Here is a 22,480-nt window from a genome sequence, read left to right on the forward strand (position 1 = left end):
CCCCATTGGGTAAAAATTCAGATTACCTATATTTTGCTTGGGGGCCTTCTTCGTGCCTCTTCTGTTCTGGCCCCCATTGATCTTAGGTGCCCATGCTTCCACCAATACCACGCTGTCTTGTTTACTATAGCTTTAGAGTCTTTAGTCTTGAAATCAAGTAGTATGAGTCCTTCACCTTTGTTCTCCTTTAATTGATATGATTACATGCGTTTTCTTCCTTAGCTTGTTGGTATGGTAGATTACATTGATTGATTTCTGAATGTTGTACCAGCTTTGTGTTTCTGGAGTAAGTCTCTCTGTCCTCAAACCTCTTATCCTCTAATCTTCTCCCTTCTCTACAAATAAGCTTCACAACCAAAAATATGACTCACTTACAACTCACATTGTTTCCTCTTGCTGTAAAGGAGAACATTGTTTCTTCCCAAAGCTACTGGAACTCCCTCCCACCCCCCACCTCCACTCTGACCTCAGCCTTGCTTGCCTTAGTGACATTCTTTTGATTTGCCACCATCCTTTCCTAAGGGGAAATTCTCTACCCATTTCAAGTTATCTTGCTCAGTCTGTATGCTTCAAATTGGACCAACTGTCACCAGTGTAGCCCACTGGGAGGCGGCACATACACCAGCGTTGGACAATTGTAATATTCCACTCCTGTGTTTATAAAGGCATCTGACCAAAGTGGGGCCTGGTCACTGTCCCGGGGAAGGTGACGCTATCTTTGCTGCTTGAAAGGCCCATCTGAAGAGTAAAGACTGAAGAAACATGCAGAGGTGGAGACAAATTTGGCCCACTCAAGGAGCATCGGGAAAGCCAGTGTGGCTGGAGGGGAAGGACCCCGGGGAGAGTGGTAGGAGGTCAGTCTGAAGAGGAAGTTGGGCCAGATTTTCAAAACATAGCAAAGAGTTTTGATTTGATTCCAAGAAAAATGGGAAAGAATTGCATGGGTTTTGTTGGGAAGAAATATGATCTGATTCACATCATTAACCTCACTTTCCCTCTTGAAATGCTCTCTGTTCTTGGATTCTTCTGATTTTTCTCTTACCTCTCTCACAGCCTCCCACTCCTCTACTCAACTGCTAACTACAAATCCTTCTTTGGTTCCTATGCCTCCTTTTCTTTTCACCCCACAGTATTTCTTGACCCACACCCCCAGGGCTTCTATGACCCATCTTTATTGACCATTCCCAAACTTAGGTATTTTTAAAATATGTTTTTATTGATTTTAGAGAGAGAGAAGTGGAGAGAGAGAGAGAGAGAGAGAGAGAGAGAGAGAGATCAGTTGGCTATCTCCTGCACGCTCTCTATTAGGATCAAGCCTGCAACCCAGGCATGTGCCCTGACCAGGGATCTAACCTGTGACCTTTTGGTTCATGGGATGATACTTAACCAACTGAGCAACTGAGCCACTCCAGCTGGACAGCCCAAACTTAGATCTTGAGTCAGATCTCTCTGAGTTTTAGCTTTCACATATCTGATTGCCTCTTTGACATGTCCATCAGGATGCTTCATAAGCACTTCAAGACAACACAAAAATAACCAATTTCATAACCTCCATTCTGAAACCTGCCTCTCCTCAAGAGACCTACCTCTCAGTAACTGGGACCATCCACCCACATATTCCAACTTTGGACTATTTAAAAACTTTATTTACTCCAACTGCCACACATTTGTCAAATCTGGCTGCATTTCTTTGTTCTCACTACCGCAAATGTATTATTGCTAACGACAATAATGCCCTCACCCCCATTTTTCATTCTGTTTTCAAGCAAATCCATTCTACACAATGTAGCTCCGTCTGACTTTTAAAACAAAGAAATTATGCCACTGTCCCCACCTAAACACTTTCACGACTTCTTATTGCCAGATTGTAAAAGAAATGTTCAAGGTTTACCAAGCCTTTCATGGTTTGGTCCCTAATTCATTACCTACCAATTTCATTTCTACTCCAGGTATCAGCCACATGGCTCTTCTTCAACTCACTGAAACCACCACTCAGTTGTCTGCCTTAATCATCTCATGTGCTGCACCCTCTGTGCTACACCTCACCTACCCCACCTCTACTAGCCTCGCTTGTTTCCAACTCTAATTTCTTCTCCACGCCTCAGGCTAAATGTCACTCATCAGGGATATCTCCCATTATTCACTTCTTCCCCACTACAGAATAAATTCGATCTCGTTTTACTTTTCCACGGCACTCTGAATGTCTCCTTTGTGATGGTCACCGTCTTCATAATTGTCAGGAAGTGAATCTCTTCATGTGTCTGCATAGTTAGGGATTTCAGGGAAAATTTGGCTAGGACCTATGTTAAAGGACAGATCTTGAAACTTAAAGATAACTGAATCGATAGATAGTAAGAGACTTGCCCCTCTGGAGATATGTGCTTGTTTCAAGGGATGATAAAACCCTGGGGCTTGGAAACATCCTAAGAATTGTAAACTCAGAGAAACTTGTGCTATATTCTAAAGGGTAAAGAACAAAGGATCCTTCTTATTCTCTTCCAAAAGAGAGTTCGTGTGCCTTAGGGAGCAAAGTTTTCTTTCACTGTCACAAAAAGGGAGAAAGGGGGGACAGCCATCCCTCTTCTATATTAATTCTCAGATTTTTGAGGGTTTCTTCACCCCTAGTACAGACTCGAGTAAGTATAAGGTTACATCTGGCTCTCACTGCATCACCCTAGAAGGGGGAAAAATTGGAACCAATGGAACTAGTGTAACTTTTACTACAAGTTAGTACAAAGAGTTTGTCTCTGCCCCCAGAAATCTGCTAATTCTCAGTATAATATAATAAATATTGATATTAAAACATATCATTTAAGACTTAATCTCTATGTTCAAAAATAATCTATAATGTCCTTGAGCAAGGGAATCTTTGGGATTCATGATGATATTTCCAGTGCTTGACAGCATGTGGTGCTTAAGAAACCTTTGTTGATTGCTTGTTGAATAAGTAATCGAATTGCCTTGTTGCTGTAAGAATGTCCAAACCTGGAGAGAATTTTTATGAGTTTATTTGAGCCAATTGACGACATATTTCAGGGCGCAAGGTCGCAAGTGCTCCAAAGAATAACAGTTTTGCAGTTTCTTTTATGCATTTGAAATTGAGGGAATATAAGGAAGATTATATGAAGGTGGTAAAAAGCAAGATAAGGACTGGGTAACAGGATAGTTAATTAAATTATGTGCTCTTGGTGGTCACTTTTAGAAGCAGGGGTCTAAAAAGAGGCATTTCAAAAACGTTCTAAACGAGAAACAGTGGACAGGGCTTGTTTAAGGCAAAGGTAGGCCTTTTACTAAAAGTTATATGCCAGGGGTATGACTACCCCCCAAGACCTGCCCAGTTAGGAATTTATGACCAGGTCACCCTATAAGGTTACTTTCCATAGAACCCTCCCTTTTTTTTCATCCATAGAACCCCTTTTTGTCCACAGCCTCAATGCCTGAAAAGTTTCAGTCAGTAGCAAGTGAGAGCTGGCTTAACCATGCAAAGCTTTGATGGCTCTCAAGCAGATAGGACAGTCTGGTCATACTGTCTGAAGAATCCAGGAGCCAGCAACTGGTTGTTTCGGCTCAGTGCTGATGTGGCCAGTAGCAGTGTTCCCTGCCCCTGTAGATTAGTTATGGGCTCCTCATTTGCATGATCTAGCTCTGATTTGTTGCTGCGCTTTTTACATTTCTCAACGAAGTACTGCGTCCTCAGAGCAAAGTATACAGCAAACCACTGGAGTACATGGCACCTTGGATCAAATCCCAGCTTTGTCCTTTGATAGAGTCAATTTACTAGATTCTTTGTGTTTTAGTTTCCTGTGTGTAAAATGGGTTAAATAACAATATCACAGATATTATGAGGATAAAAGAAGTGCATTTATGCAAAGGAGTTAATATAATGTGTTGTAAGGAAAAAATGAATTAATTAATGTAAAATCCTTAGGAAAATACCTGTCACATAATAGGTTCTATAGAATTTTACTTATTTTTTGCTTACTTAGTATTCAATTTTTAAAAGGTTTAGAGAGAAGTCTAATGAAACCATTTTCTATTCTAATGCATGAAGTCACTATTTTTGTCCAATGAAAACTAGTCTGAAAATCAGTCAACATTGTAACCCATAGATTATCTTTGTCTAATACGTCATTTCTTCAAGTTCAATGGTAAGTTTTATTCCTAAAATAATCTCCCCCGAATTAGTGCATGGTAAGTAAAATCTTCCTTGGAACTATCTGGATTATGGAAAAATAAGAATCACATCTGACTCTATACAACTAAAAATACAGGTATATTTTTAGTTACAAGAAACTATTGTCAGACATTCCAAAAAAAAAAAGTAAGAAAACATTCTCTACTTTCCAACAAGCCAGGGAACTGTTTTCAAAGGCTTTTTAAAAATTCATGTTTTTGTGCTTGTTTTTGTTATCATTTGGAGGTCTGTTTTCACAAGATGAAATATGATATTTAGAAGGGCAAAGAGGCTGTCTAGGAGCAACTGAAGCCTTATTGTTTCTTTAATAGCTTAAGTCTCTTTTTATCCATTTGACAAACAATTATTTAGGCAAAGTGCTGTGTTTGTCTATGTGTTGATTTATGATGTACAGTGAGCCAGCAGCTTCTCCTCGGTGTTCAGGGAGGCACAGCCTTGTGCAGTGTCCTGAAAGGGACCTAGAAGAGTTCATAAATCTCATTATGTAACACATGGCACCACCATCCACCCAGCTTTTGGTTGGACAGCCTTACCAAAGACATCAAGGTCTGAGTTTGACCTCTGCCTGAACAGGTTTCAGCCTTGCTCAGTAGTTTCGGGTCACAGATCATACTTTGACCTAAAAGTCTAACCCTGAAGTTGTAATTGGGCAAGAGGGCATGTTAGAGCAAACGTGTTATCAGTAATATTGCATGTTTACACTGTATGAATTCCTACCTGAAGGACGGTACTTGATTTTTATTTCTATCAACTTTGTATAGGAGCTTAGGATCCAGTAGATAATACTTAAATAACACGATTGATAACATAACTAGTAGTCATATAAATTTTATGTGTAAAAGACTGTTACCACATGCTTTACATTTATTGACTCATTTTAATTTTTTTCAGCATCCCTATAAGGAAGATTCTATAATATCATCCCCATTTCATACATCAGAAAACTAAGACAGAGAGAGAAGTTATGTAACTTTCCATGGCTATTAAGTGTCAGAGCTTGGAAGGAAATCCAGGCAAATCTGGCTGCAGAGTCTATGTGCCTGACCACTGTGACACTCAGGTGAAAACCCACTGTTTTCACGCATCAGTCAACACACCACAGATAGTCTCTTTAGTTATTTGACTATTGAATTCTCATTTAAGAAAATTGTGTTAATTGCTGCATTGTACTTTGTAAATAAACTAACAGCACAATACATGATCTGAAGATTTTAGCAAACAGAACTGTTTTGATCCCTTTGCTATCGCAGTAAATGGCTCCTTGATGCCCCAGGTACCACCACATCTAGACATTCAAACTATTTTCAGTTGAGCTCCAATTTACCCTTCCCATCCTCTCCTGAGATACTTTCTTCATGGTCTTTGCATTTCCCGCGCATAAGTTGTCCTCTTTCTACCTATTCACTTTAGCCTGAAATCACCTTTTTTCTTTGAATTTATACAGCAATTAATGATAGTGCATTTTCCTGATGATATATATTAGAAATTATGGCATCTCCTCTATTGTTGATTTGAACTGCTATTAAAATCTTTGGTTAACTTCTCACATATTTGTGTCTCTCTAACTCTTAATAGAACTCTAAGTTCCATGAGGGCAAAGACCTAGTCTTAAGCCTGAAATAAAATGCTTAATGTAATTTGCATGTATATATTACAGCCATGATCCATCTGGTAATAAACATGAATCTTTCCCAGACTGAGGAGAAATGATGAGGGCCATTAAAAATACTATTAATATGGGTTGCTTTGGTTTCAGATCAATACAATCATCTGCTCACTTAGGAATTGTTCCATTGCTATCTTCTGTATTTCCAACTCATCAAAAATATATTAATAAAAAATATTGTTCCATGTCTACTCTATATGAAACAAACTTAACATTATGGTTTTATTAGGTATGTGTAATTCATGGTCCTGGATTGTAGGGAACATACAATCTAGTTGAGTTTCTGGATTTTACATCTCTATAACATTGACCTAACACCCTTAGGAATTATGTGATAAATACTAAAACAGTCCTGATCATGTGAGAGTTCAGAGGAGGAAGTTGAAAGAAGGGGCACTTTAAACTGAGATGCTCTGTCTATGGGGGTGGAATTTGAGTTGGGTCCAGAAGTTGAGCAGCATTTAGAAAGAAAAAAAAACCACAGAGAAGAGAGAAAGGGTATTTCAGGCAGGCATATTTACAATGAGCAAAAGAAAATATGTTTGTTCTATATTTAGAGGACGATATAATGAATAGTTTAGTAATGAAAGATATAAGTTGTAAGGTTGGTCATGTAAGTTGGATTGTAGAAAACTATAAATATCAGAGTCTTAGACGCTGGGAAGCCAGCAAAGGATTTTGAGCTTGATAGTAAGTATAAGATGTCTAATTTGGACTGAAGAGAGATTGGAGGCTGGGTATTCAGTAAAGACTCATTAGAGTAAATAGATTTTAAAAACCTTAGCATTGGAAGTGCCTCCCTTAAACAACTAGATCTCATTTAGGTAGAAGAGAAAATTGGAACTCAAATAGGTAAAGAAAAATTGCTTAAGAACATGGTATAAGGTTTTACTTTTTCTTTTTAAATTTTATTTTATTTTTAGATCACAAATGTATAATTTCAAAAACATTTTGTTAACCTTAAAAATGAGTTTAAAAGTCCGAGTTAAGGGCAACACTATGAGATACTGAAGTATATTTTTGGGCTAGAAACACATTAAAGGGCATAGTTTTAATGGAATTGATTTAAAAACTCAAGATTTTGCCATTCAATAGGCTGTTTGTCTTAGATATTAAAGCATCCTTTTAATTTAAGGAAAATTGTATGCTAATAAACAATTCCTAATTATATTGCATTATTTGATAACCAGTGTTATTTTCATTATGTTAAATGGTAGCAGTAAACATGAGAGTGATGCCTCATAGTTCATTGATAAACTATTATTTTATTGCTGGATTTATCACTAAGACAGCTTACATCATTTTCACATCATTTAATAAAGTCAACATGTTTTCAAGGTTACTGACATTTCTGTGGATTTTGAGTGGATTTTAATGTTTATTTGCACTTGGGGAGGAACTGAAAAATCTAATTAAAAGACAATTGCTCATTTCCATTAAGCTACCATGAAATATGGATAGTAATAGTCCAAGGTGAACAGTGAGAAGAATAGTGATAAAACCTGAAAAACCAACCCATTTGCTCAAGAAATTTCCTTACTACTAATAATTTTTATCCATTATTTAACTTCTTTTGAAACATGTGATAATTCCCAGTGGCCAAAGGCCACCAATGGAGATCAACATATTAAAAAATCAGTTGAAGCTTTGTATGCAAAGGAACTGCTGAGCTAAAGCCAGCTCATTTTTGTAATATCTTAATCAATATAGGGAAAATTTTTTAAAAAGCAACAAATAAAGCTGTGTATGTCTTAGAAAAAATAAAAAATCAGTTGAAATTTAACTTTTGGAAAAAGTTGGTTTAGAAAAATATTCCAGAGTTTCTACAATGTTGTAAAACTTCTTATCATTTAAAGAAAAAAATCTTATAAAATTTGATGTGCCTTTATTTAACACAGAGTTTCAATCTGCCCTTAAATGTAAGGATGTTGGTCTATAGGCAGACATTTATTTATGTGTTTATTCAGTTTATTTACCCAAGGAATGTTTATTGAGTGCCTAAGTAACTGTGATATAAGGTAAAAAATGAAAAATCCAAAAAAGATATGTATGGATAGAATGCTAATATGGTCAGCATACCTTTGCTCTAAAATTCATAGTTGGGGGCCTAGGAACTTTTTACATAAGCTCCTGTGAAATTATTGAAGTCCCTCAATTCTTTCACCTGGAAAGACCAGGTACATTTGCACTGTTGGTACACACTTAAATGTAAGTGTAATACCTGAAAGTATAGTCGGAGAATATGTAAAGAAGTTATCAAGGTCAATGCCCAAACAAGCTACTAGTTCACAATGATTTCTCTCTCTTAGTCTTTGCACGTGTCATTGTAGCTAATATCAAATGCTTCTACTATTTTTTACTAGATTTGGAATTTAGGAGAAACAGTACAAAGTTTTGATCCAGTCCACTGTGTTGGACTTGAAAATTAGTAGTTTGGGGGTATACATGTTAACTGTGTTAGAAAGATAGGTGTGTACAAGTGGAGGATTGTAGGACTTGATGTCTTTTAGTTTTTATGCAAATGTGGATGAAGGTTCTGAATCTATGGAGTGCATTAATTCCCTACCTCCCAAACAGCTTAATCCAAGGAAATTCACAATTAAACCCCCTGCGTGTGTACAGGCTTGCCTGTGTGTATGCATATGTGCATGTACTTCCTTAGACAAGCTGCAGTAAGTTGAGTGTCCTCAATGAAAGGCTTTAGTGTAGTTTCTTTAGGGTTCAATGTCTTGGTTGCTGGGATTTTTTATTCAAATAACGATTATATTGACAAGGTTTTGTGATTTAATTATGACAAATTCATTTCACTACTTTTATTTTATTTTAATTTCCCCTTTTTCCAACTCTCCCTCCTTCCTTCCCATCATTTTTCTTTCTTCCTCGCCCCGCCCCCTTTTTGTTTTCTTTGCAAAATTTTACCAATACGGGCATTGTGGAGGTGGGCAAAGGATATTGTCTAAAGATAGAGTAGGATTAAATTAGTGATAGTGTGAAAATAGCAAAGATAAAACATGCCACCACTTAATTTAGTAATTTGTATCCTATTGCTATACCTTCAGATTATTCAGATATTTAATCCAGAAGTTATTTGGAAACCTAGATTATCTAAGTGATTATTTTAGTGCTCTACTGTATTTGTTATGTGAATACAGTTATAAAGTGAAACTTTAAAGTAAATTTACCAAAAATATATAGAGAATATATGCATCGCAAAAATGATTATTGAATATATCCATGTAGATAAACATACATTGTACTATGTGTTATTGGGGCATACACAAGAAAGCAAAGAATAATTAGAAATTTCTGGACTGTTATAAAGTACTTATATTTTGTTTAAAAATTAAGATTTTAAATTGCTTTCAATACTTTTTAAAAGGCTATACCCAATATGTAGATAAATTAGACTTGAATGTAAAGTAAGGAAAACCTTTGCTTCAAATTCTTCTTAGTACTTTGCCATTAATTTGAGAAAAGAACTTTAAAAAGATGATGTCTACTCTTATAATAAAAATATTTATTATAAAAATTATCACATTTCTCTGTACATAACTTAAAGGCAAAAATACAATTTATACATTAATAATTTAAGTGGGTCTGAGCAGTATCTATTCAGTAGAATTCTAAAGCTCTTCTGTAAATTTTACAAATACCAATGTCATCTATTTCTATTTTATAGAACTCCATTTACACAGTTGATGTCATTGAGATAGAAACATTTCTCTTTCTCTAGTGTTTTAATGATAGTTCACGGTGTTTGGGTTAATTAATTAATCAGCTGCTTTAACTCTTTGGTAAACATAAGTATTTACATGCAAAAATGTTTAAATTTCAGTAAAAAGTGAATATTCAAATAATTTATTGCAAATAGTTTTGTGTAAGTAATAACTGTATGAGCCAGAATCCCATCATCAAGAAAAATCCCTACCTAGGACTTCTGATGATGAAATTTGAAATTTGAAACAAATGGTTTGATGCTTCTATGGCTACTACTAGAAGCATCACAACACTAGGCCACGATAAAATGAAGTACAAATGTTAAGTTCAACACATAAATAGTACTGATTATTTTCCAATGCAGAAAAGTCTTGTTTTTTCTATATCCCAGTTTAAACTTCAATTTGACACACGAGTTTATTATCTCATTACAACCTAGTATCTTGCAAAACTGAGAGAGCATTTAAAAGAAGTCATACTGTTTTGAAAGACCCCAATTCATCCTTTTGCCAAGATGAACCATTTCTTGAAATAATTTGTGGGGGATATAGCAAAATGCCCTTCCTTCCTTCCTTCCTTCCTTCCTTCCTTCCTTCCTTCCTTCCTTCCTTCCTTCCCTTTTTCCTTCTTTTGTTTTTCACTCCATCTCTAAGGAGTGCCCTGTCAACCTGCATATTATACCTGAACTCCCCAAAAGTTCCATATGCATTGCAGCTGTCATTCATTAGCTCTTAATGCCACTGATTCAAAACGAAAATATTCTGGCACAAAATCTTCTTCCCAGGCTCCTTGTTAAAAACACTCCAAGAAGTATTTAAATTCTAATGTTCCTGGATTATTTGATACTTAGGAATTTTTTACACACATGTTAATTCTGGAGTGTAGAGTATAATTGAATATATAAAAAAACACATCTTTTTTAATCTAGAAAATGGATGTCTTTGGATTGCCACCACTTCAGGGTAGAGAACAGGCCTTCTCTCTGAATTAGGTTCCGAATGCATGATTTCTTTCCCTAATGTCAGTTTTTCCAATCTACCATTTTATTTACCAACAAGATGAGAGATAGTTTTGCTCTCCCTTTGGCAACTCTTCTCCCCCTCCAACCACCAACATTCTGAATTCCGTGCATATTTTAAATTCGCCCAAGATGAGGTACCTGGCAATAAGCTCACTTACTATGTGAGGTGTGAACAGGGAAAGCAGCGTAATAAAGGCCCTGGATTTATCAGAGAAGGTTATCTTCTGCGTTTTTACAGAGGCTCAAGGCCGTGGCCGCAACTTTTAATAAAACGTTTTGACTTATTCGTCATTCAAAGTGAATGTTATTTTAGTCACCAGTTTTTCCTCCCTAGAGCGCATAGATATATACAAAATGTACATTTACATACATTTCTAGTCATATAGTATGAACTAAGCCCCACTCCTTTGAATGGCAGGAAAATACTGATATCATTGACACTTGATGTTCAATAAATACTAATATCTTATGACAATTAACCAAAGGTCTAAACTCTAAAACATCAGTCTATTGAAACTGATAGCCTATATCTTCACTGCCCTTCTTTTCCCATTCCTGTTGACAAAGAGATGACAAATTGAGGCTTATATCTTATTCGGGTTTTGATATAAACCCAAGCATTATTCTCAATTTCAAGAATAAAGAGCTGGCCATGTCTTAACTCCTGCCGTCCTGGTCCTGCTCTGTGCTCTCCTGGGTCACAGGAATGAGCTTTGTTCCTCTTCCCCTCAGTGTCCTGGTCAAGGAGTTCTGTGGCTGTTTGAGGGAGAAGAGTCCGCATGCAAACATTCAGAAAGCAGCGCTGGCACAGACCCACTTTGATCCCTTAAAGTGCCCCGAGCGTCCCTCCTCACACGGCCACTTTTTCCTTCGCCAGGTTCTTTGGTTCCTTGCTTGGGATGCACCAGTCGTCAGCCTCGGGGTTCATCTGATAATGCTTAAAGGCTGATTTGTTAAAGACCGGGAGTTTCTCTACAGACTCGGAAGACAAAGCCTGCAAAGAGGATGAAGAAACAAGTCAAACCAAAGGAACTACGCAAGGCCTCATTTGTACTTGAAGTGATTATTCAAAAGAAATTCAGAGGTAAGTTGTCAACCATTCAAATACCTTCCTTTCATTAATTTAGTAATAAGAGCACACCAGAGCCCATAGTATGTCAGGCACTGTATAAAAGAAAATTAAAAGGAAATATGATCTTTACCCTACAGGGGATGAAATAGAATATGTACAATTTAAATTAGGGAATAGGATTTGTGTTCAATATTCACACATAGCCTTTGTTTGGATATTACCAATATGATAGAGTTGAATAGCAAAGCTCTCCTGTCCAAGGAAAACCTTTGTATCTGTGACAAAGAGTTCTAATCTGATACTATAAATCTATGAGCTATTAATCTTTCCCAATACTATGAAGACTTTGGCTTATTTAAGAAATGAATGTGCCCTAGGCCGTGTGACTCAGTTGGTTGGACATCATCCAGTGCACCAAGAGGTCATGGTTCAATTCCCGGTCAGGGCACATGGCCGAGTTACAGGCTTGATCCCCGGTCACGGGTGTGCAGGAGGCAGCCGATCAATGGCTTGCTCTCATGTCAGTGTTTCTCTCTTTCCCTCTCCCTTCCTCTTTCTCTCTCTCCCTTCCCTTCTCTCTCTCTCTCAAAAAAAAAATCAATAAACTATTTTAGAAAAAAACAATTCTGAGAGATAATATGCGATTTTTTTTTTTTAAAAAAAGAAAGAAATGCATTAGTTATTTCAGATGGTCAAAGACCACTTAGCAAATAATTCCCTGGCACAGAATGGGAGCCTAGAAGCTTAATGTTTTAGTTACTAATATCTGTAAATATATTTTCATTTGAAATAGTTGGCAAATGAGAAACAGAATCAGGACAGTGACCTTAACAAATAAATTGAGGCTTTATCAGAAGTAGAAAAACATTTACCAAGTTTTAAATTTTCAACAGAAAATGCCAGGTATCTTTCTGACAACTTGTGAGCAGTCAGCTGTCTTTCCCTGGATTTCTAATGTCAGCTTAAGGTCTTGAATAACTCAGTATCAGTTAATTTTGAGGCTGGAACATTACTAGCATCTTTTCTCACAAATTGAAGTAAAACAAAAGTATAGCTCTTCTCACAGATGCCAAAGGAGTTGCCTTAAAAATTTCACACAAGCCTGCCCTCTGGGGCAACAATTTGGCTTCACTGGAGGCACGTAGCCTAGCTTTACCTCCTTGTTGGTAAGTTACCGTATTAAATATTAAACAATATATCTACATCTACCAAACAGAAACTCGAATTACTTCTGGTCATTATTTGCATGAACTCACTTTGGGGTTTTCACTGTGGACCACAGAATCAGGGCTGTACACGAAGCAATCTTTTAAAAAACGATTTTTTTTCTATTGAATTTAAAGTATACCTTTAAGTAGATGATAGCATCTGTTCCATATCCTGATAAAGAGTAGAGATTCAGGTCTCCTTGAAAGTACTTGGCATAGAGACGAGAAATAGGCAAGCCATAACCAAAACCGGCCTGGAGAGGAAGGATCAGTTATTAGTAAAAAGGCGGACATGATCATTGAAATACAAAATGTGGGAAGGTGTTACGACTGTGCTTGATAGAATCTGGTTAAATATCTCTTGCTTCCAATCAGAGGCCCCTTGAATTGTTTCACCACATTTAGTTTGCTTTATCATTCTTCCTCATATCCCCCAGGCCCAATTTAAACTGATGAGCTTGCCTAAACACTTCCTTGTAATCCTGGCCCTCTCTTTAGAGCTAAGTGGCCGGGATGAACTTTGCCATATAATTGTTCTTACCAAAGGAGCATTCCGGGAGTTATCCATCACAGGCGTTGGGGCAGTGGAGTAGGTATAACTAAAGAGGCGGTCAGTGATCCTCAGGGGAACGCCGCCTCCTCTGTCTGAAATCTTAAACAAACAAACGAGTCATCAGAGCCACATATTCAAAACAACGTGCCTTTGTCTCTATAAAAATGTCCTTCCTGCATCGAAAAGTCACCTGGTATATGGCTTTGATCTACTGCTCAAAGCAGAGAGCTGTATGATTGGTGGGTTTTTAAATTCTCTCAAGAGATACTCAAAAGATAAATAGAGGATGGTTACCTTAATTGTAAGATCTTCTTTTCCCAAGACAACGATCACCTCAACTGGTGTGAGGGAAGGCAAGTTTTCCTGGTGTTCAACTGTTGCCCTCATTGCATTCTAAAGAAAACAAAAACATAAAAAATTGAATGGCAGAATAATGAGGGACAATAAGTACCTGTTTTTTATGTTTAAAATAAAAGCAGCACAGAGGGCAATTCAAAGTTTCCATTCTTTTAAGTTAGTAGTTATAATAACTCTGTAAATAGCTATTTATGAATATGCCATGTAGGGTGTAAAACGAAAAGTATGCATTTACCATGTAATATAGTTCCTGGGAGTAATATCTAACAGGAAAACAATTCTCTTACTTGTCAAGTTCTTATTTGTAAACTTAATTTAAAGGTAAAAAATGATTTTTATAGCTCTCTTTTCTGTCTTTCCATTACATTTTACATCCAAACACCAAAGACTATTACACATCACAAAGGAACAGTGAACCATTGAACCAACTTATTGGCTTTTATAAAATTTGCTGGGAAAAGACTGTTACTATTTAAAAGGATAGTAAGCAATTCTAAATTAAATTTCAATGTACATGTGATTATCATCTTAACTTTTACCAATGATGGCAAAATAAATCTGAGTTGGACCATTCAATTTAAAAGTAAATCAATCAAACAAAGAAGTATCTTTTGTCCTTTAACAGAGAAGAAACTCAAGTTTTCAGACAACTAACTATATGATTCTTATACAGATAGAGTTTTGGTTTATTTCACCCATTTTTCTCTCTAACTTTCCAGAACATTATCTGCTTTCTGGTTTCTATTTAATATGACGTTCTAATCATTAGCTAATGTGAAATAAAATAGATCAGATGTCTGCAGTATAATCAATTGTACTAACATTACAAACATAAGTTAGGAAATACTATGTTTTGAGAAGAGTTACATAAGAATTAGAAGCAAATTTTATGTTTTTTAGCCCTTCTCCTCCCCAGTCCAGAGGACTCTTGGAAGCATCGCAAAGTGTTTCCTATCTTTTGGTTTAAGTACCAAGTTGTAGTTTGGTCTTAGAACCCAGGACAGGATTTGATTCCAGCACCTGGCTACCCCAGTAACACCTACATCCTCTGAGAGCTGGATAGAAACGTAGATTCTCAGACCTAAAGAATCAAAATCTCTATCTGGGACAGAGCCTAAGGATCTGTTTTCACAAGCCCTCTAGGTGATTCTAAGCACAGGGAAGGTTGAGAAGCACTGCCCTCCAATCTTGCCATGAAACGTGGACGGTGGACCAGCAGCAACACCTGTTAGCGTACTAGAAATTCAGAATCTCAGGCCCCAGCCCAGACCCACTGAGTCAGTATTTGCATTTTTACAAAACCACCAGGTGATTCATATGGACATTAAAAGTAGATCATGGAAGGGACGGACTAGGACTGTCCTCTGACTCAGATTGAGATCCTGCCACTTCCAGTAATTCTGAACCTGAACCTGTGGCTTTGGAATTGGACCAGCCTGTGGGGGTGGGAGAAACAAGGCCTCATTCCATGAAGCGTTCACCCCATGAACTTTCTTAATGAATGCATGCATGAATAGAGCTTTGTTGGACACCTGAACAAATATGGGACTAGGGAGCCCTTGAGACATCATGAATTATATTGTACATTCTCAAATACATGCTGATACTACAAGGAACTCGATGTACCCTTTCAAACATTAACTGTAGCCTCCTGTTAGGAAGGAGCACAGAAGCTTGCTTGGGAGAAGATAGTGGTGCTCTTGTGTAGTCAGAAATGATAAAGGACAGTAAAAAGAAAACAGGGAATTTAAAAAACAAAACAAAATTGCAATCATTGTGAAGTCATACCTTGAATAGTTCAAAGAGCATATGGTGAAGGTGAGAAGGAACGTACACAATGTGAATTGGCTGCCCTGGAGATTTTCCTAGAAGAAAATTAAACTCATTAGAATTGGTACATAAATATTTCATTAAAATAAACTTCCACATCTATTTAACTAATATTTCAGACTTAAAACAGGATTGGAAGACTCCCCATCCTCCTCACTCCAAAATCCTACCCTAGAACCTTCCTTCTTAAACTGAAAACACAACTGGCTTATTTTCAATATGCGATTACAGTTGCTACCTCGAACTCTATAATTAAGTTTTGCATTTCTCTACAAATGTATAAAGCAGATGAAGTGTTCAGCAAGGGTGCTATAAATTAGGTTATATGGCTTATTTCTATTTTCAAAAGTTTTGTACCGGACAATTTTAGAATTAAAATTATATGCATTGTAAGGAAGAAAAATTAATTTGTCTATAGTATAACATCAAAATTTATGCTAGCTATAATTTTAATATTTTGAAATTGAAATAACACATGGGAAATTACTCAATGATGCATGGGAAAATAACACTTCTGATTATTCTTGATTTTTATCATCCAAACATTAAATCTTACAGACTAAATATGCTCAAATTTCACCAAGAGACTAAAGAAAACAGAGGAAAAAACCCTCATAATACTGTTTGAAAAGAAAAATAAAAGAATTATTCTTTGGTTTGCCAGGCCTTGGCAAAGTTTGAATTAGAAAACACAAGGTCTGGCTCAGTGCCCTCTTTATTTTATCAAACAGTTCAAGCAATTTATCTACAAGTTATGCAACAATGCTGTTAATGCTTAGAGATATTTTTCAATCTTTATTTGCACTTTTATTTTTAGTTTAGCAATCAATTGCATTTGCATAACCCCAACCCATGAGTTAGGCTACCCATAATTTGAGCAACTTGATTTTCACTCTCACCACCAACAAACATTGTAACTATTACTTGGAAAAGATGTCTACTTTGAATTGAAAGGAGAATGTTACTGGCATGTTTTGAGAAGCAACTATGGAATAGGATAAAAATAACGCCTTGCATTCCTCACGCAATCATTTCAGTCAATGTGGGAAGACTAGTATTTGTTCAGGTACCCCACAGTTGAAGCTACTAAATAAAGTGTGCTCTGCTTCCAAAACTGGTATATACTTAGAGTGCAATTTAAAAATCTTTTGGTGAGAACATTTAACATGAGAACTACCTTCTTCAATATTTAGGTGTACAGGACAGTATTGTTAACTATAAGCAAGGCGTTGTACAGCAGATTTCTAGAAGTTATTCATCTTGCATAACTGAAATTTTTATACCCATTGAATAGTGACTCCCTATTTCTCTCTCCCCCAGCCTCTAGCAACCATCATTCTACTCTTGCTTCTCAGAGTTTGGGATATTTTAAATATTTCATGAAAGTAGGATCCTGCAGTATTTGTCCTGTTACTGGCCTGTTTCTCACAGTGCAATTTAAATTATTTTTGTTTCTAGACCTTATGAGTAACCTTATTGGAATTAGGAGGGTATCTCCACACCAAGTGGTGCCTCCCAGATCTAGTCTCCTATCCCCCCTTTTCTATAGTAAGCAATCTTTCTTCGACCTAAGATATTAGAACTAAGTTGCTACTCTACATTCCAAACTGTTCAAACTATTCTTCTTTACGAATTATTAGTAGCAACTGAATGTGCTCAGTGGGAACTTTCCAGTTGAGATAAAGAGAACCTTCGCTTCAAAAAAGAAGTGTACAAACTCTAGGCATGTTCAGAAGGGGAAAATGGAACACAAAAGTTGCTCTGTATTTACAGTATTACTCATACTGAGAGAACACTGACTTTTCCATAGATTAAACTATATTTTATTTATAGCTTACCGTTCACTTGTGTGAGTTTTAATTCAGGAGATGTCAAATAATACTGATCACAAAGCATCTTTGCACACTCATAGGCATCTGGAATAGAAGGTTTTTTTCATAATGATGAAATGAGTTTCTGCCAAGTACAACTGTCAAGTGATCTTCACTGTGTACACTACCCTTAGCCTAAAATATTCATTAGAGTGCAATGTATGTATACAAAAGTACCTTGTAAATATTTTATTAAAGAAAGAATTATGACACTAAGGTATAGCTATAACAACAGGAATATGCACAATTCAAAGATCAAATGCAATATATACATTAACCTCTGATGTTTGGATTTTTTTATAATACTATAAATGAATGTTTAAACCCTTGACCCTCAAAAGCAAAGGGCCTCCATGACAGTACGTATAAGAATATAAAGGGTAAACTCTGAATATAAATTCATTTATAGAGCCACCTCAACCATATGTCACTCATAGAGTGTACATTTTCAATAAAGGAAATGAAGAAATCTAGAAATTACCTTGGACCACTGCTGCTACATCACAGTTTGGATCAATACTTCCAATGTGGGTTGGGTTTCCTGTCTCTGAGTCACTAAATAAAAGAACTGTTGAAAAATAAATACAAAAACAGTATATAATATTATATAAAAATCAGGACAATCATGATTAGAACACCACTGACAAAGAATGTGACCCACCAAATAGTAAAACATCGAGTTAGAGTATGGCTTATAGTCTACCCTCATCTCTGTATATCATGATTATGGTTAACTTACTGTGTTGGTTCATTAGCATCCGGGTAGAAATACGGTTCATGTAAAATCGGTCCAAGAAATACTGAAGATTTTGATTGGTGACTGGGTCAAATGTATAGCCATTTTTATATTCTATGATTCCTTGTGCCATTGTAGGAACTACATTATGATTTCTATTTCGAACTTTGATGAGAGTATCTACAAACCTAAGGCAAAACACATTTATATTTAGTGAAAGTTCAAGTAAGGTTCTGTCACTTATATTTTTTAGATTATTAAGTGTACATATCATTTATTAGAGGAGTATGTCTGGAAGTAGTCAAAGTTTTAGACACTTATTCTAAGGCATGGAACTTACTCTGCTAATGCTTTCTGGTCTTCTGGGCTTTTATCATGGAATTCCACCAAATCCATCAGGCTCTGGATATACCTGTAAAGTGACAAGTGTGCTTTAAGATTTTAAAATGAATAGTCAGATACAAGTGGCTGAAAATATAGTATCTTTTTCAAATGATTTGAAAAGACAGAGTATTATGTTTAAAATTAAAAACTCCAGGACATTTGGAAAACAGTATCTCTGAAGAAAGGGGGGGGGATTATAACTTTAACTCTTAACTATCTAAGTTAAAATTTACATTTCTTTAAGTATTCCAGATCAATATTCAGTTTTGTTTTGTTTGGCAACAGTTGTGTTATTTTTAATAGCAAAAGGATTTAAAAACAACTTTTTAAGAAAGACTTCATATTTTTTTCCTACTCCCTTCATAGGTGAGTAGAAGTCTTGAACACAGCAAATACTATGGATTGAATATGTATTTCAGATTGTGATTGTTGAAAGGACATATAATACATATTTTTAAAAATATTTGTTTATTGATTTCAGAGAGGAAGGGAGCAAGAGTTAGAAACATCAATGATGAGAGAGAATCATTGATGAGCTGCCTCCTGCACACCCCCTACTGGGGATCGAGCCTGCAACCTGAGCATGTACCCTTGACTGGAATTGAACCTGGGACCCTTTGATCTGCAGGCCAACACTCTATTCACTGAGCAAACCAGGTAGGGCAATACATATTTTTCTCGAATCAATGGACAAAAAGCCGTGTATTCTGTGATTAGCGTGAGGCTCTGATGCATATCTGCCTCGGTGCATATCCTGGCTCTATTCTCTGAAAATCTGCTCCTTTGGGTTATCTACCCTCTCTGAGCCTCAACATCCTTATTTATAAAACGAGATGATAACAGACACTGAGTGCTGGCTGTGTGCTATTTTTCTAAGTGCTTTTTAATGGATTACCTCATTTAATTACACTCCAATATCCCTCTGAGGCATATGCTTTATTCTCCTCAATAAAAATGGGGGAATTGAAGCATAAAGAATTTAAGACAATTGCCAAGAATTCCACAATGAGGAAAAGGCAGAAACAGGATTTGAACTCAGAGCCTGCTCTGTCAATTGGTTTGTAAATGAAAAAGAGTAGGCCCTCTCTGAATAGTAGTCATTCATATCTACTAGGATAGGATTCCTTTCACAGTATCAAACTGTCTTTTATTATTTAAAATACAAAACAAGTTGTAACTGTCAATTAGTTCTCATATTTTTTCTGGAAGTAAAAATTATATTGCGATAGAATATTTTTCAGGATAAAAATGTCTGTTTCTGCTTTTATAGCTTTATAACTGCCCTTATAACTTATCTAAATTAATAAACAATTCTTTACATATTTCAAAAGTATTACTATTCAGATCACCTGTTTCCAACTATGATGTTAATATATTATAAGAATTCATAGTTAGATATCTGTTTTAAAATTAGAGACTGTTTCAGAATGGTTCACTACTTACCAGCTTTTAACTAACTGCACTGAAGAGGTATTTACTAATTGATCAGGGAGGATATCAATTTCCTTCAGGATATTGGCAAGCCTCACAGGTAATTCTTGTCTCAAAAATGCAAAAGAAGTTCTTTCACATGCATTTTCCGAACCTGTAATAAATAACACTTATTTAGTATTTGGAAACAAGTATGACCAAATGACATATTTGAATAGCATTAACTATACAATATTAAATACACACACATATTATAAAATTATATTTCACCCTCATTTCATTTACTGTTCAAAAGTGCCTTCTGGTCTTTTTCTAATTTTAAAGTTATCAATATGAGAATTATTGTTTTGTTTTGGAAGAGGATTCACTTCCAAAGAGTCCGAATATTCTACAGCTCTTAATATTCATAAAAGAATGCAGGGTTCAGTCAACGCCACAATATTCATAAAAGAATGCAGGGTTCAGTCAACGCCACAATGTTCAGAGTTCTAGATATGAAACTGGAGTGGGAGATAAGGGAGTTGGGTGGACGTCGTGATGTTTCCAGACTAATAATAAATAATACCACATTTAAATCCTTGACATTTTCCTTGTAAGGTTATTGCAGAATGTCTGTAAATATTTTCAGCAGTAATGCAAATATATGACAAACTTTAATTTGATAAAGAAACAAAGAAATTTGTTAGGAACACAGAGATGTACCCTGTGGAGGGTGGCTAAGGGATAAAAAAATCTCAATTAATTCGAGGCTATTTTATAATATTAGGAACCTTCTCCAAGAAGTACTATGAAAGTTCCTCATTCTTTGTTAAATGTTGACTGAAAGCAAAAAGTATTGTGATGGAAGCTTTGGACGGATAGAAGAGGAAAGATAAGCTCAAAACACCCAGCCTCAGCGAAGCTGCAAGTGGCCTCTACCTGTAGGCAGGTACCACCTGTCAGAAAGAAGCCAGATGTAGAAGAAGGCAAGGGGCGCTGGCGAGGGGCTCCGGGCAGCAGGAAAACGGGCCCCAAGTTGTTTTGAAGCAGTGAGACCAGCCCTCCCTGCACCGGGACTTAAAGTTCAGGCAGCTCCCCAGCTCCCGCGCCCCGACCCGAGCCCTGCGCCCTGCGCCCCCGCTCACCGAAGTCCAGCAGCTGCTTCATGGACAGCGGGGACGGGCTGTACCGGGAGAAATGCTCGACCTCGCGGGGGACCAGGCTGGCGCGGCTCAGCGTGCCGGCGCCGCGCATCACGAAGCGGACGGCCTTCATCTTGGTGCCCGCCGGGTGGGTCTGGCCGGGGCTGGGCTGGCTTGAGGGCGAAGGCTGCGAGGAGCGGAGCCTGGGACCTGGGAGCGGAGGGCGCGTCGGGCGAGGAGCGCAGGTGAGCGGGCAGGCAGGTGCACCCGGTGTGGGCTGAGGATCGGGGTGTTTGGAGTAGAGGAGTGAGTCGGAGAAGCAGTGGCTTGAGACTCTAGAGCTCGTCTTGCCACCTCCGGCTTCTCCGGGCGGTTTTATTTGTTTCCCCGGGACGCTCCCCCCAACTCCAAAGGGGAGGAGTCACCGGGAGTTGGAGAGGCGTCCCGGGCCTGGGACCGGGCCAATCTGCTCAGAACAAGAACTTTGGGTCCGCGCCCTCCCCGCCCCGCCCCCCCCCCATCCCCCCCGCGGAGTCCCGGCGGAGGGCCTGGCACAGGTGCCCGGGCTGTGAGGGGTAGGAGGAAGGCTACGTGGGCATCTGGAGGTAAGTAGGCTCGAGATCAGAGATCAGCCACTTGGGACAGGGCCCCGGACCGCGTGGGCTGGAGGCCTGCCCAGACTCGTCCTTGTTTACAAGTGCAAGGCTGTCTCAATGTCACGCATTCCTAGCCTGAAACTACTTCCAAGAATCTGGGCTCTGGGAGCTCATTGGTTCTTGCTCAGAGCGGGCTTTTACAGTAGCCAGTGAGCTGCGTTCAAAAAGTATGGGCTCCTCTGCCATTGGACAGCGAACGGTATAAGCGACCTAAAGAGTTCTTCCAGCAAGAGAACAACACACGTCTGGAACTGGAAGTACCTTTAGCCGAGGCTTGAGAAGCTGCCAAAATACATGAACTTCCTTGTGGCAATAAAAGGCCATTAATTTGTTTCTCTCCATTAGGTTTAACTCTGTTGATTAAAAACAAAATAAAAAGAATCAGTTTGTGTCAGTTTGACTCCCCTTTTCTTCCCCCCATCGAGAACTTGCTGGCTCTGGGCCCCTGTATGAAATGTCCTTAATCCAAATCTTTGCCCCAAACATTCTTTTCTAGCCTTAAATGCCCAGCACGAACTATGAGATCTTTCCTGATTGTTTCTCCCCGCCCTTCCAAATATGGCCTTTGTCACTTACAACATTACATTGCAGCTATTTATGTTCTTTTTAAAAAAATGTTTTAAAATTTATTTTAGAGAGAGCAGAAGAGAGAGAGAAACATT

At 37.5% G+C, this 22,480-nt stretch overlaps 1 protein-coding gene across 1 annotated transcript; it reads right to left on the minus strand.

Moving 5' to 3' along the window:
- Positions 1 to 9,358: 9,358 nt before the first annotated feature.
- PDK4 (pyruvate dehydrogenase kinase 4) lies at positions 9,359 to 21,642 on the minus strand. The gene is made up of 11 exons (XM_006084991.3): positions 21,166 to 21,642; positions 20,054 to 20,195; positions 18,567 to 18,638; positions 18,230 to 18,414; positions 17,972 to 18,058; positions 17,458 to 17,535; positions 15,578 to 15,654; positions 13,727 to 13,825; positions 13,421 to 13,531; positions 13,020 to 13,133; positions 9,359 to 11,593 (listed from the first exon to the last, which is right to left on the minus strand). Exons 1-11 carry the CDS (start codon positions 21,293 to 21,295, stop codon positions 11,450 to 11,452), a joined length of 1,239 nt encoding a protein of 412 aa, XP_006085053.1. The 5' UTR covers positions 21,296 to 21,642; the 3' UTR covers positions 9,359 to 11,449.
- Between the last annotated feature and the right edge of the window lie 838 nt (positions 21,643 to 22,480).

The sequence above is a fragment of the Myotis lucifugus genome, unplaced genomic scaffold (assembly GCF_000147115.1).
Source record: "Myotis lucifugus unplaced genomic scaffold, Myoluc2.0 scaffold_15, whole genome shotgun sequence".
Classification (NCBI taxonomy): Eukaryota; Metazoa; Chordata; class Mammalia; order Chiroptera; family Vespertilionidae; genus Myotis; species Myotis lucifugus.

Bases quoted from the DNA above. Each gene is read 5' to 3' on its own strand.
- PDK4 (XM_006084991.3), bottom strand. From the start codon at position 21,295: ATGAAGGCCGTCCGCTTCGTGATGCGCGGCGCCGGCACGCTGAGCCGC. The intron at 18,639-20,053 runs GTAAGTAGTGAA...GTCACTTTACAG, and splicing joins GTGCAGTTAGTTAAAAGCTG to GTATATCCAGAGCCTGATGG. The intron at 18,415-18,566 runs GTAAGTTCCATG...GTTTTGCCTTAG, and splicing joins GACCAGAAAGCATTAGCAGA to GTTTGTAGATACTCTCATCA.